We start from the raw sequence: 15,060 nt of genomic DNA, 5'->3' as shown, positions 1-15,060 counted from the left end.
TTCTATGGAGGGGCTACATTATACTATATAAGGGGCTGCATTATATTCTATGGGGGGCTGCATTATACTCTATGAGGGGGCTGCCATATATTCTATGGAGGGGCTGCATTAAATTCTATGGGGGGTTACATTAGATTCTGTGGGGTAGCTGCATTATGCTCTAAGGGTGGGCTGCATTATATTCTACTGTATGGATGGTTACATTATATTGTATGGTGGGGCTGCATTATACTCTGTGGGGTGGCTGCATTATACTTTGTGGGCTGCATTATACTGTATCAAGCACTATGGGGAATACATTATATACTATGTGAAGAACTATGGGGTGCATTATACTATGGGAAATGAATTGTACTACATGGATGACTGGCGATGTATTATACTATATGGAGCACTATGAGGAGTGTATTATACTATATGGAAGACTGAGCAGTGTATTTTAATATATGGAGGACTATGAGGAGTGTATTATACTATATGGAGGGCTATGATCAGTGTATTATACTATATGGAGGACTATGAGGAGTGTATTATACTATATGGAGAGCTATGAGGAGTGTATTATACTATATGGAGGACTATGGGGCACATTATATTATATGGAGGACTATGGGGCGTAAACTGTAGATGTGCTGCTGATAACATGATACTGTATGGTGATCTGTTAGTGATCCATTAGTGATTGTTCTGTCCCCATCATTCTTTCTCAGATGGTGGAAAGAATGGGAAACAAGTGACTTCAATATTATCGATCACACTCATTTAGCGGCCTGAACTCAGCACATGTAAATACAATTGAAATGCTTCTGTGTGATGTGCAATATGTTAGCATTTGGGGCCCCATTTTAAACTTTGCCTAGGGCCCCACTTTGCCTAAAACCGGCCCTGAACACACAGTAGTTCACTCACTTGCAAGTCAGGGTCCATCTAACACTCTTGGGAGTCCTTTTCCTTTAACATCACACAATAACAGTCAGAGTCCAGATTCATCTTCAACAAAACAATTTTACTCAGCTCATTCAGTTTAGTCATAGAAGCAGCACAAGATTCTTCGCAGAATATCACCATTCCCTGTACTGTCCCTCACTCCTCCAAGAATATCTACCGGATCTGCCGATCCAGCAGCTTACTTACTGGTCAGACTAACCCACTTCAGGAGTTCCCTGCCCACTCCCCTCTCCAAAGGTGAAGTCAAGAAATGTCTCTTCCATTTCTTACCAGGCCGTAGGCCTCAGATGTTTAGGGTTGTTTCCATGAAGTTAACTGCTACCATTCTGATGCTGCCAAGATATTCCTCCACATTGTGTGTCTGCTAGCTCTAAGGCCCTGGACTGCTGGGCTCCTCGGCTTAAACGTTCACCCTGGACATGACTGTCCTGTCCTTGCTCCCGGCTCACACTGACTAACTCCAGGAAGCTCCTCCAACTACTCTTTTCCAATCCCCTCCTAGCCAGACAAAATCCTAATGGTCTAACTAATCCCCATTCTATTCTATTTATAGTGCTCCCCCTACTGGGCTAAGTCCTACACTATCCCTATATCTTTGCAACACATGAACATAGGTACATTGCAATGCACAATATATATCCATTACACGACATATGAAATATACCACTTCCTCCAGGGACATATGCAAGTGCAGAGCATTAAACTGGCCCCTACACCCATTACACTCCTCCCACCTAAAATATGGTTGTCCTCGACCATACAGTGCCGGAAGTACACAACTTTTAATAAAAGACACACTTTTTTTTCTTGTTAAAACGTATCTTAACGGTACTAATAGTCTCTTTCCTCTACATAAGAGTCCGTTTTTTTAACATTTACCTCTGACCTTTTGGCCAGCAATATGCTTTGGGCAGGCGCTGGGTCACAGTCCTCCATGGCCCGAACACATACACACTTCACATTAAATTGACCCAGCTCATTCATCAGGTCCTCCTATTTGAGTTCTTCCCCCTTCCTCCTTTGCACAGAGTATTGCCCTTTAGCGCACGTATGCTGCTCTTAGGGATAAAGTTCAGGTTAAGCAAACTAAAATACAGTCCTTTGCAGCAGCCACATATTGTCTGATTTCAGTCCAAGGGCATATAACCCCTCAGGGTCAGGATCCTGCAATCCAGCAGGGGATGTGCAACAAGTGCAACAAAACTTGGGGAGGGGAAGAACAGTGTTCCACTTAAACGTTCAATTGTGGCCGCACCAGCCACACTCATGTCCGCACCAGGTTTTGGTGCTACAGGGCTCCTCTGCCCCCAGGGACGCAGAACAGTCCCATTTTTTACTTGGTTACTAGGTGCAGCAAGCACAACTTTTTCTTTTAAATGACCACAGTCACTCACTGTCCCGGTGGCACACGTCCTGTTCCGCTCTGTCCCACATCGGGCTCCGTGCCCATGCTCCAGGGGGTGACGGTAGTTCCAACGCCTCCGCAGGTGTCACATCCCCCAGTGTCAGCAATAGGGGAGATGCAGAGCCCGGTCGTGTAACAGGCAGGGAACGTGAGGACGGTTGCACCCGTTCCTGGCACTCGCACAGTTCCGGGTCATCCTCAGGGGGCAACAGAGTGACCGCAACAGTAAAGTACCCCCGAGGTCCATCTTCTTTGAAGAAGGTGACCCAGTCTCCTTCCCTCAGGGGCCTCTTTAATTTGATGGAACTGGCGTTTACATACACCTTGTCATCGATGTAGGCCTCTCGGATAAAGCCATGCCCGCGAGACGGGTTTGTGTGTACTAGCAACCCGCTGGTCCGCCCTCCAGCCATTGTGCCCCCTCCTGGTCGGCGCAGCTCAGCCCAGATCTGCCTATCTCTCTCCTTCTTTCCTTCTATCACCCCCATGATCCATGCTGCCTGCCCAGGGGATGGGAAGGGACCCTATCCTTCCTGGTATCGGTTTGACGGATCCAGGGACGGAGCATGGCTGAAGATGGGTCTGCGCTCCAGGGTGTGGGACCGAGTTCCACTCACTACATGCTCGTCGTCCCGCTCCCGCTCTTCTGGCATCCTGACCGCGATCGCTCCGCCACCGTCAGACTCAACCGGTACAGTTACTGCGCCCTCCAGCCCAGGCTCCAGGTCAGGCTCTGGCTCCTCCAGTTCCACCTCTTCTGGGTCAGGTTATTCTGGGGCAGCTTCTTCCAGATCGCTGACCTCCTCAGGTACGTGACGTTCCGGGTCTGGCATCCGCCAATACTGCTCTCCAACGCACTGCGTTCCAGGTCTGGCAGCCGCCGGTACTGCTCTCCAACATGTAGCGGGAACCTGTTGAGCGATTCATCCCCGACATCAGATGCTCCCCACAGTCTTCCGGGCCGGGTCCTTTCCTCCACCTGCCGCCATGGGTGGGCACTGCTCACCGGGGAATGCATCTCAGGCACAGGCCACTGTCCCTGCCATATGGAGTTTGACACAATTTTCAGGTTAAGATGCCCACAAGGGGCGGAGCTAGAGTTGTCCCCAGTCTCTGCGTCATTTTCTGCCATCTTTGCCATAGTAAGGGTACCTCCACTTTCAGTATGCGAGGTACCCAGATCCTGCCATACAATGCCAAGTGAAACGGAGGCCAGGGTGTAGTCGTGGTTGAGAGTGGCAGCACTGGCACACCCTAGCCCTCCCCCCTATTAACACACGGTAGTTCAATAACTTGCAAGTCGGAGTCCATTTCACACTGCAGGGAGTCCTTTTCCTTTAACATCACACAATGACAGTCAGAGTCCAGATTCATCTTCAACAAAACAATTTTACTCAGCTCGTCCAGTTTAGTCAGACTAACCCGCTTCAGGAGTTCTCCGCCCGCTTCCCTCTCCAATGGTGAAATCGAGAAACGGCTTGGGCTGTAGGCCTCGGACATTTAGGGATGTTCCCACAAAGTTAGCTGCTACTATTCTGATGCTGCCAAGATATTTCTTCACCACTTGTGACTGTCAGCATTAAGGCCCTGGACTGCTGGGCTCCTCGGCTTAAACGTTCACACTGGACACGACTGTCCTGTCCTTGCTCCTGGCTCACACTGACTAACTCCAGGAAGCTCCCCAACTACTCTTTTCCTAGCCCCTCCTAACCAGACAAAATCCTATTGGTCTAACTAATCCCCATTCTATTCTATTTTGCTCCCCCTACTGGGCTAAGTCCTACACTCTCCCTATATCTTTACAGCATATGAACATAGGTACATTGATATACACTATATATATATATATATACACTGTATATATATTCCATGACATATGAAATATACCACTTCCACCAAGGACGTATGCAAGAAGTGCAGGGCACTAAACTGGCCCCCACACCCCTTACAAGCAAACACTGCTGCCCTTTTTTTGCTGTGTTTATTCAATTTTGAGGGAATTTTAATTCTTCTTATTGTGGCTTTACTTTTAATTTATTGATATTTTAGTAAAACCATAATGCCAAAGTGAGACCAAAATATATAATCTACTTGCTTAACAATATTTATGTTATAAATATTTTGATGCATATTTATGGTTTTCTTCTTTTGGAACATTTTTTCCTACAGCTCACAAGCAAGTTTCAAAATCAGGAAATCAGCAGAAGCTATTAAACCCAACTCATGAGATAAAAGCTCGTTTAACACCTCGATCAGATAATCCCAATAAAACTCAAACAACGTTGATAGTAAGCAGATCTCAAAGTCCACTTCCCCCGGTGGATTGGAAGACATACACATCTAACAGTAGTAGAAGCTATTCCTTATCATCCAATTCCCCTGACAGTACAGACAAGAATGCGGTGTACAGAACCCCTCATGGGCCGTCTGATCTCAAAAGAAGCTTTGCTTTCAGGTAGGTGGCCTGTCGCTTCAATGATTTATGTAGGGGAAGTGGACTGACCTATGGACCTGTCTGCAGCAGGAGGGTAATGTACAGTGTGCTTGACGTGGACTGCTGGATATGAAGGTGGGAGACAACTAGAAATAGGAGCAGGATGGTGTAATACTGTAGTTTGGCCACAAGATGGCAGCAGAGAGCAGTGAGAAAAGGGCTTTACATCAGCTTAAGGCAATGAAACCGCAGAGTCATGGGGGCGGGGTTACAGGAGCTCTAGAGGGGAATTCCCACAGAGATGGAATATAAGAAGGGGTAGAGTTCCAGAAGCAAGCCAGTCCAGGGAGAGGAGCTCAGGAGAGGAGAAGACTGAAGGGAGAGATGGACAGAGAAGAAGCTCCAGAAGGGACTGAGGAGGAAGACAGTCAGGGGGGTGGCCCTGACAGGAGAGCCACAGGACAGAGAAGACCAGGGGTACCAGACGGACGGACTCGGACGGGTGAAGCGCTGTGGTGGTAGGCCTAGGGCAGCCACAGTGAAAGAGCCACGAGGGACGTCAATTAGGAAAAGGAAGGAAGTGAAGGTACCCAAGCCTGTGTGCGGAGTCGAGCAGTTGCTGTGTGGTGCTGCGGGTCGTCGAGAGGACGGCCAATAAAGAGGACCTGTTGAATGCACATCGGTGTATGTCTCAAGTCTGTTCGCGGCAGGAAAACTGACCACCCCCCAGTCGGCTCACCTACCTACAATTACATGCTAGGTTTTGGACCAGTTAGAGAATAGATATTTTGGGTTGGAAAAGTTTTGTACAGCATTCACTTAAAGATGACCTTCATGGCGAACCAGATAAAGGATATAATAGTGGCTGCAGTGGAATAAAACATTTTTTTTTTTTTATTTCACCTCTCCATTGCAGAGATATTAGCAATCAAAGTATTTGGCACCTACTGTATTAACTTTTATTAAGTCGAATTGGGTATAATCAGAGTTTTCACTTGGGTGTGTACTTCTTCTCCATGTATGATTTGCCAAATCATAAGCAGGCAGGAACATGACAGAAAAAGAACACACCCCACCAAAGCTTAGTTTTTTCATTTTGTGAGATGTAACGATATATCTCTGCCTATGATTGGTCAGCGTCAGCATAAAACATGATGAAAAACGGGCATTTTGAACGCAGCTTTTTTACCGTCAAGAGAGAAGGTTTTGGTAGCAGAAAAAAAAGGGCAGCAAAAAATGCTGCATATGAACATGGCCATAGGGTATGTACACACATATGTGCATAAATCCAATACACCAGCGTTTTTTATGCACTTTTTGCATGCATCTTTTTATGATTATTTCTATTTTAACTGCATTAGTAGGTGATATTTTGTAGGAACATATTTCAATACATCATAGATTATACAGTATTATTATTTTACAGTATATAGGACAGTTAATTCCATGGTGCTGTACATGAGACGGGGTTACATTAAAATACAAATATCACAGTAAACAAACTAACAATGACAGACTGGTACAGAGGGAAGAGGACTCTGCAGTTGAGGGCTTACATTCTACAGAATTATGGGGAAGGAGACAGTAGGTCAGTGTAGCAGTAGCTCCGATGGTGTTGAGGTGGCCATGTGGTCATTACTGGTTGTAAGCTTTTTTGTAGAGATGGGTTTTCAGGTTCTAATTGAACAATCCAAATGTGGTGGATAACCGGATGTGTTGGGGCATAGAATTCCAGTGTATGGGGGATATTTGGGAGAAATCTTGGAGGCGATTGGGTGAGGAACGAATAAGCGTGGAGGAGAGAATAAGGTCTTGGGAGGACCGGAGATTACGTGAGGGAAGATATTGAAAGATTAGTTCGAAAATATACGTAGGAGAAAGGCTATGGATGGCTTTGTAGATCAGTGTTAGTGGTTACGCTGGGAAATTGGGAGCCAATGAAGGGATTTTCAAAGAGGGGAAGTAGGAGTGTAGCGAGGAGAGAGATTAGTCGGGCAGCAGAGTTAAGGATGGACTGGAGGGGTGCGACAGTGTTAGAAGGTAGGCCACAGAGGAGGATGTTGCAGTAGTCGAGTTGTGAGGTGATTAGGGCATGCACAAGCATTTTGGTAGAGTGAGGGTTGAGGAAAGTCCGGCTTCAGAAAATATTTTTGAGCTGGAGGCAACAGGAGGTGGCGAGAGCTTGGATGTGCGGTTTGAAGGACAGGGCAGAGTCAAGGGTTATTCCGAGGCAGCGGATTACCGGGACAGGAGAAAGTGTGAATTAATTCATTGGGATAGATAGATCAGGTAGGGAAGGTATGCGAGATGGAAGAAAGATAAGTAGTTCAGGTTTGTCCACATTGAGTTTGAGGAAGCGAGAGGAGAAGAAGGAGGATATGGCTGATATGGCTAGGATTCTGGAGAGCAGAGAGGTGACATCTGGGCCAGAGAGGTAGATCTGAGTGTCATCAGCATAAAGATGGTACTGGAAGCCATAGGAATTTAAGAGTTGTCCCAGGCCAAAGGTATAGATTCAGAAGAGAAGGGGTCCTAGGACAGAGCCTTGAGGGACACGAACAGAGAGAGGGTGAGATGAAAAGGTAGTGTGGGAGTAGGAAACGCTAAATGTGCGGTCGTTAAGGTATGAGGAGATCCAGGATAGGGCAAGGTCTTTGACACCAAAGGAAGAGAGGATCTGTAGTAGGAGGCAGTGGTCAACTGTGTCGAAGACAGAGGACAGGTCTATAAAGAGGAGTATAAAGAATTGTCTGTTAGCTTTGGCTGTAAGTGAGTTGTTAGTAAGTTTGGACAGGGAAGTCTCAGTGGAATGGTGGGTATGGAAGCAAGATTGTAGGTTGTCAAAGAGCGAGTTAGATGCAAAGTGAGAGGAAAGTTCAGTGTGGACGTGCTGCTCAAGGAGTTTGGAAGCAAATGGGAGCAAAGATATGAGGTGATAGCTGGACATAGCGCTCGGGTCAAAGGTTGGCTTTTTTAGGATAGGTGTGATTGTGGCATGTTTGAAAGCAGAGGGGAGAGTACCAGAAGTTAGTGATAGGTTGAAGAGATGGGTTAGGGATGGGATTAGTGTAGTGGTGAGGGTGGGGAGGAGGTGGGATGGGATGTGGTTAAGTGCACAAGTGGTGAGGTGTGATTTGGAGAGAAGATGAGCAAGCTCTCCTTCAGTGATTTTGGAGAGGGAAGTTATGCAGTTAGGGCATTGATCTGGCATACAAAGGGATTGTGGTGGTTGGACAACAAAGACTTGCCATGTTTGGTCTTATTTTTGAAGTGCGTGGCAAAGTCCTCAGCAGAGATTAGGGAAGTCGGAAGGGGCAGTGGTGGGCAGAGCAAGGAGTTAAAAGTGTTGAACAACTGTTTGGGGTTGTGGGATAAGGAAACTACAAGGGATGTGAAGTAGGCCTGTTTAGCAGACTTGAGAGCTGATATGAATGCAAGTGTTGCTTGTTTGAGTGCAGTGAAATCATCTTGTGAATGAGTTTTCTTCCAACGTCGTTCTGCAATTCTGGATACTTGCCGAAGCTTTTTAGTGATGTTATTGTGCCAGGGTTGTCTATTGATTCATTGCACTCTGCTATGCATGACAGGGGCGACCGAATCGATGGCTGATGCACGAGTGGCATTGTAGAAACTAGTGGCAGTGTTTGTGTCGTGGAGTGAGGTTATGGATGCCAGTGGTAGAATAGAGTCAGAGAGTGTGCGAGTGTCTAGATGTGTGACGTTTCTGTGGGGGTGCGCTTGTTGCTGGACATGGGTGACAGGTGAGGTGGACAGGGATGAGAAAGTGAGTAGATGGTGGTCAGATAGAGGTAGAGGGGAGGTTCTAAAGTTAGATAGGGAGCAGAGACGGGTGAAGACCAGGTCTAACGTGTGTCCGTCTGTGTTGTGGCTGAGGAGGACCACTGAGTAAGTCCAAAAGATGAAGTAAGGGACAGGAGTTTGGAGGCTGCCGATTGGTGGGTTTCAATGGGATGGTGGGAATTTCAGCAGAGAGAAACTGAAGAAGCCAGGTTGAGAATGGGTCAATAAAGACAGTGGCCGGGCTCGGAGGTCGGTATATGATTGCCATTTGGAGGTTGGAGGTGGAGTAGATGCGGACAGAGTGGACTTCAAAAGAGTGGAGGATAAGGGAGGGTAGAGGTGGGATTGGGTTAAAGATACAGTTGGAAGAAAGAAGAAGGCCCACTCCTCCACCATGTCTGTTGCTAGGGCTAGGAGTGTGGGTGAATGGAGGCCGCCGTAACATAGCGCAGCAGGGGAGGCTGTGTCGGAGGGTGTCAGCCATGTTTCTGTGAGGCCCAAGGAAGGCAAGATTACTAGAGGTTAAGAGGTCATGAATCATGTGGAGTTTAATGCAGATGGAGCGGGCATTCCAGAGTGATCGAGAGAGAGGGAGCAGGGTGGTGGGCGTCAAGGGCACGGATTTGAGGTGGGCAAGTTTTCGGGTGTGTATATTGGATTGGCAGCGATATAAGGAGGTAATAATTGGAGGTATGAGATGTGGGGGTCCATGATTGGGAGATATGTTGACAGAAGTGAGGAGAAGCAGAGAGAGACAGAGCAGGTGGGAGAAGGAGAGTGGGAGGCTTGTTTTGTGTTTTGTTAGGAGATATCATAGGTTGAGGAGCAGGTCAGCAGATGAGGTCAGGTGGGGGGCAAGAGGGAAGGAGAGATTCTTACTTGGTTAGAGGGTGCTGGGGTTTGTGGATATCAAAAGAGAGTGAGAAGTAAACAAGCCAAAACTGTTAGAGCATAGCTCAGCTTGAAGAGAGTAAGTGTGGAGGAAAGAGAAAGAAATTTAGTACATTTAATAACAGTGGTTAGTCGTACCTTCTGTTCACTTCTGGCTAATTTCTGGCATATTTCTGCTGTATCCTTACAGAGCCATCCTTATAGAGACAGACCTGCGACTCTGCATTTGTAACAAGCTAAGTGCACATGAAATAGGCCATGTGTGATCAGGAGGGAGGGGCAGGAGGGAGACTGATCACAGACACAGGAGGGGATTAATTATAAGTCAGAGGGGAAAATGCAAAAGGAAATAGTCAGATCAAAATGGACAGATAAAGCCAACTGTGTTAGCATCAAGGAATTAAGGAGAGAAAACATGCAGAGGAGAAAAAAACAACAACAGTAATGGCAGACAGATACAGGGTGAGTGGGGTCAGGAAAGATGGGTGATGGTATTTCAGCCAGTGGACATAAAAGTAATAGCAGACATACACAGGATGAGTGGGGTCAGGAAAGATGGGTGATGGTATTGCAGCCAGTGGACATAACAGTAATAGCAGACAGATACAGAGTGAGTGGGGTCAGGAAAGATGGGTGATGGTACTACAGCCAGTGGACATACCTGAGGATGAAGCAGATCGATTGTCAGATTAATAGTAATAATGAAGCATAGTAATAATAATAATAATGAAGCATCTATAGCAGGGGGTTATTTTTCTGGCATATTTCTGCTGTATTCTTACAGAGCCATCCTTATGGAGACAATAAATATTTGATACACGGTCAATTTTGCAAGTTTTCCCACCTACAAAGAATGGAGAGGTCTGTAATTTTTATCGTAGGTACACTTCAACTGTGAGAGACAGAATCTAAAAATAAAATCCTGTAATCACATTGTATGATTTTTACATAATTGATTTGCAATATATTGCATTAAATAAGCATTTGATAAATAGAAAAACAGATCTTAATATTTGGTACAGAAACCTTTGTTTGCAATTACAGAGGTCAGACGTTTCCTGTAGTTCTTGACCAAGTTTGCACACAATGCAGCAGGGATTTTGGGACTGTTGCTGGGCAACATTGAGTTTCAACCTCCTGCAAATATTTTCTATTGGGTTCAGGTAAGCTGGCTAGGCTACTCCAGGACTTTGAAATGCTTCTTATAGAGCCACTCCTTAGTTGCACTGGCCATGTGTTTCAGGTCATTTTCATGCTGGAAGACCCAGCCACAACCAATCTTCAATGCTCTTACTGAGGGAAGGAAGTTGATGGGCAAAATCTTGAGATACATGACCCCATTCTTCCTCCTCTCAATAAGGTAGAGTCATCATGTCCACTTTGCACAAAAGGAACCTCAAAGCATGATGTTTCCCTCACCATGCTTCAAGGTTGGGATGGTGTTCTTGGGGTTATACTCATCTTTCTTCTTCCTCCAAAAACGGCGACTGGAGTTGATACCAAAAAGTTCTATTTTGTCCTCATGTAACCACATGACCATCTCCCGTGCCTCTTCTGGATCATCCAGATGGTCACTGACAAACTGCAAACAGGCCTGGACATGTTCTGGCCTGAGCAGGGATACTTGGGTGCCCTGCAAGATTTTAATCCATGACAGTGTAGTGTGCTGCTAGTAGTAATGTTTGAGACTGTGGTCCCAGCTCTCTTCAGGTCATTTACCAGGTTCTCCCATGTAGTTCTGGGCTGATTCCTGACCTTTCTCAGAATTATCCTTACCACACTAGGCGATAACTTGCATGAAGCTCCAGACCAAGGAAGATTGACAGTCATCCTGTGTTTCTTCCATTTTCTAATAATTGTGCCAACAGTTGTTGCCTTCTCACAAAGCTGCTTGCCTATGGTCCTGTAGCCCATCCCAGCCATGTGCAGCCAGCCATGTGCAGATCTACAATTTTGGCCCTGGTGTCCTGAGACAGCTCTTTGGTCTTGACCATGGTGGAGAGGTTGGCATATGATTGATTGAGTGTGTGGACAGGTGTCTTTTAAACAGGTAGCGAGTTCACGCAGGAGAAATTAATACAGTTAATGAGTGTAGAATAGGAGGGCTTCTTAAATAAAAAACTAACAGGTCTGTGAGAGCCAGAATTCTTGCTGGTTTGTAGGTGATCAAATATGTATTTCATGCAAAATAATGCAATTTAATTATTTCACAGTTGTAGTGTACCCATATTAAAAATTACAGACCTCTCCATTCTTTGTAGGTGGGAAAATATGCAAAAATCGGCAGTGTGTTTAATGCTTATTTTCCCCAGTGTATGTTATTTCCAAATATGTGATTTTTATTTTGGTCGTTGAGATGTTTGTTTCATTTCTCTATTTATCTTAATTATTTGTAGGTAATTTCCAACTGAACTCTGCACATCACTGCATTTATCAATTAATCATCCTAAGAATGTAATTTATTTTATTTACTGTTGACAGAGGTCATGAACGTCCAGCTACCCCAACCAGGAGGCAACTGTTTTTGGAGGATAATTTCTCCACATCCTCTACAGCATCTCAATTGACTGGAAGTGAAGAGGAAAACTCGCTTTCTTCAGATGTTGTTATTAAGAATCACAGAGGAAGACGTGAAGTTGGAAAGAGTCCTGCACCTGGTATTAAAGAGTCATTGACTAAAAATATACACCAAAATCATACATACAATGCATATGTGAAAGCACAAACCCTAACAGAACAAGAGAAAATTCAACATGAATCAAGACCTAAAACTCCTGCTCGGTTTTTACGACCACCTAGCCCCTCCAAGTATTTGCTTTACAATCAACAAAATAAAATGTCTGAATACCAGTCTAATAACACTTTTGACATAACACGGTCAAGTTCCCCAATTAAACAGCATAGCACTCATCTTTCATTTCCAACTAAACAGCTTAGCACACGTTCTTCATCTCCATCAAAACAGCTTGGTGCACGTTCTCCGTCACCAACTAAACAGGTTAGCACACGCACTTCATCTCCAACTAGACAACTTAGTATACGATCTTCATCTCCAACTAAACAGTTGAACATCCGGTCTTCTTCTCCAACTAAACAATTTGTCCAGCCAATAACACAAGAATTTAATGGGATTAGGCCAATGTCAACTTTTAATAGGCCATCTACTCCTAGTAGGGCTTACCAAGGTGAATCTGAGTACAGAGATAGAAGCAGATCATTAGGAAATAATTTCAACACTCATCACATTAAACTCCCTACAACAAAAAGTGTTACTGGTCATACTGAACAAGTCAGAAATCTAAGAAATGGTGGAAATACTTCAACAATCCAGCTTAACAGAAATGGTACACCCGTAAAGGAGAATAATTTTTCCACAAAAACACAGTACAAGCAAGCCAGTTCTTTGGAAGCCTCAATTTTGTCAGATAATTTGGATACTGGTTGTACATATGAACCATTGCCAATTGGTCCAGATCAAGAAAAAGAGTTGTATCAAAGTCTAGAAGATGAAATCCTATCAAATATTAAAGTTCTGGAGGGAGATTCAGATGAAAATAGCAACCATGAAAACAGACGTAGTGACTTTACTGCTAGCATTGCCAGTGATGTTGCAGTTCATGACTTTGACATGAAAAGGAAATCAGTACCTGCTTTGTCGTCAGTTCGGAATGCACTAAAGACACCTGATGGAGAAGTAGCAATACCCAGGAGTGGTGTGTATATAAACATGAAATGGCCATCGGGAGGAGGAAACTATGATGATGTTATCACAGAACTGACAAAGGGTCCAGTAAAACTCAATAGAGTAGATGTGGAAAACTGGATTTCAAGAATATCTCCAAAAGCTGGAGCAATAGTAGATGCAAAAAAGGAGCTACTTCCACAGCCACCAGAATCACAAGAAAAAGGAGAAATAAAGCCAAAAATACAGACCATTGAGAAAAAGAAAATATGTTCAGTTAATAGCAATAGTAACAAAACCAAACAGTTGCCATCCCAAATACTGAGACAGCAGGCAATGGAAGCCAAAAAGAAAACTTTACAGGCTTCAGATGACAATCAAGATTCATCAGTTCCAAATTCTAATAAAGATAATGCTCATGAACAATCCAAGCTACCGCAATCATCAAAGCCAAAAAAAGGTTTGAAAAAACCAGAAAGAGTGCCATCAATTTATAAACTAAAACTAAAACCAAAAATACGCCCCCGAAAAGATAATAGACCAGAAAAGAAACCATCCAAAATTCCAACTCCAGTCTTATATCGACAAGGACAAAGCAAAAGAAAAAACACAAAAAAATATGCTAAACAATCTTCTAGCATCCGAAATCAGAATGAGTCACAGAGTACAGCTGTTAGTACAGGAGACTTGGATACTGATGAAGGAACATGGTCCTCAGAACATTCCTTGTCTCTAGAAGCTTCTAATCCTCAGAGCAAAGAACAGAGTGATACAGATAACAAAAGGGCTGATGAAAAAGAACCACAAGATGGAGAAAGAGAAGAGGATGATGACCATGATGAAGAAGAGGAGACATGGGTTTAAGCCATTTGAAAGCAAATTTCTAATGAATGCAAATTTGCTCAATTGCCAAATAATGAAACTCAGCTTGGGTTATCTATATTAAGAATGAAAATATTGGGGAAAATCGAAAAGAGGGTGAAGTGCAGAATGAAAACAAATATATTTATTTTTCACTCATGTTCATAATAATCTATTTATTGTATAAGGGATATAAGGAACACTCCAGGCAAACCTGATCCAGTCTGTAGTAAGTAGTGCAGGGTCTTCAAAGGGCTTGAAAGAGTGTTTTAGCTTGTCTGGAGCGTTCATCTTTGCAAATAATGTGCAGATTATGTCACCCAAAAATGGTGATACTTTAATTTTATATCATTATAATAGTTTGCAGTATTACTACATTGATAAATCTATTTAGGGAAGAGTCAGACGGCTGTATAACTCGGAGGCGACAACAATGTAATGCTCGGACTGATCGTTGGCTCTCCTGTCCCAAGCGTGGTAGCTGCATAAAAATACATGCAGTCACGATCAGAAGAGCCGCTGGCCAGTCCGAGCAGTGCGTTGTGATCCCCGTCCAACTTATACGGTCGTCTGACTCTTCCTTAAGAGCTGCTGAGAATCATTGGAAATTGCAGGTCTTACTTCATTACGTGTACTTTTTTTTGTTTTCTTCTGTCATGTCTCAATAGATATAAACTTGTATAATTCAAAGATTTCTCAAAGTTATTTATTTTAATCAAAGGTAAACCCATAAAAGTGCTCATAATGAATAAATCTAGCCCACAAATATAGACACCCGTTTTTAATTAATGCATTATATACAGGTCAGAATAGAATGTTTTTGTTTTTTTTAAATTGCAGTTTTTTTTATTTGAACACAAAATAAAAAGATATACGGTAAGCAGATGAGCTTCAGATTAATGCACATATTCCAATTCTCTTTTTTCAGTTGCACCTTATATTTGTGGGATCATGATATTTTGGAGGAAACTAGATCCTTTTTTATTACAGCAAAATTATACATTCCTGTTCATAACTGGTCAGTTAATTAACTCCCTT

General features: G+C 43.9%; 1 protein-coding gene across 1 annotated transcript in view; it reads left to right on the top strand.

Annotated features, from left to right (window-relative positions):
• Positions 1 to 14,712, top strand: part of GAS2L2 (growth arrest specific 2 like 2) — a 101,365-nt gene extending 86,653 nt beyond the window's left edge. The window contains exons 5-6 of the mRNA XM_073573738.1: positions 4,523 to 4,808; positions 11,961 to 14,712. Coding sequence (XP_073429839.1) covers positions 4,523 to 4,808; positions 11,961 to 14,025 — 2,351 coding nt within the window. The 3' untranslated portion in view covers positions 14,026 to 14,712. The remainder of the gene's footprint in view (positions 1 to 4,522; positions 4,809 to 11,960) is intronic.
• The last annotated feature ends 348 nt before the right edge of the window (positions 14,713 to 15,060 follow it).

The sequence above is a fragment of the Dendrobates tinctorius genome, unplaced genomic scaffold (assembly GCF_039654945.1).
Source record: "Dendrobates tinctorius isolate UK_male_01 unplaced genomic scaffold, ASM3965494v1 ptg000007l, whole genome shotgun sequence".
NCBI classification, from domain to species: Eukaryota; Metazoa; Chordata; class Amphibia; order Anura; family Dendrobatidae; genus Dendrobates; species Dendrobates tinctorius.
Note: the sequence above shows the minus strand (reverse complement) of the source record. Positions and strands in the feature narration are given on the sequence as shown.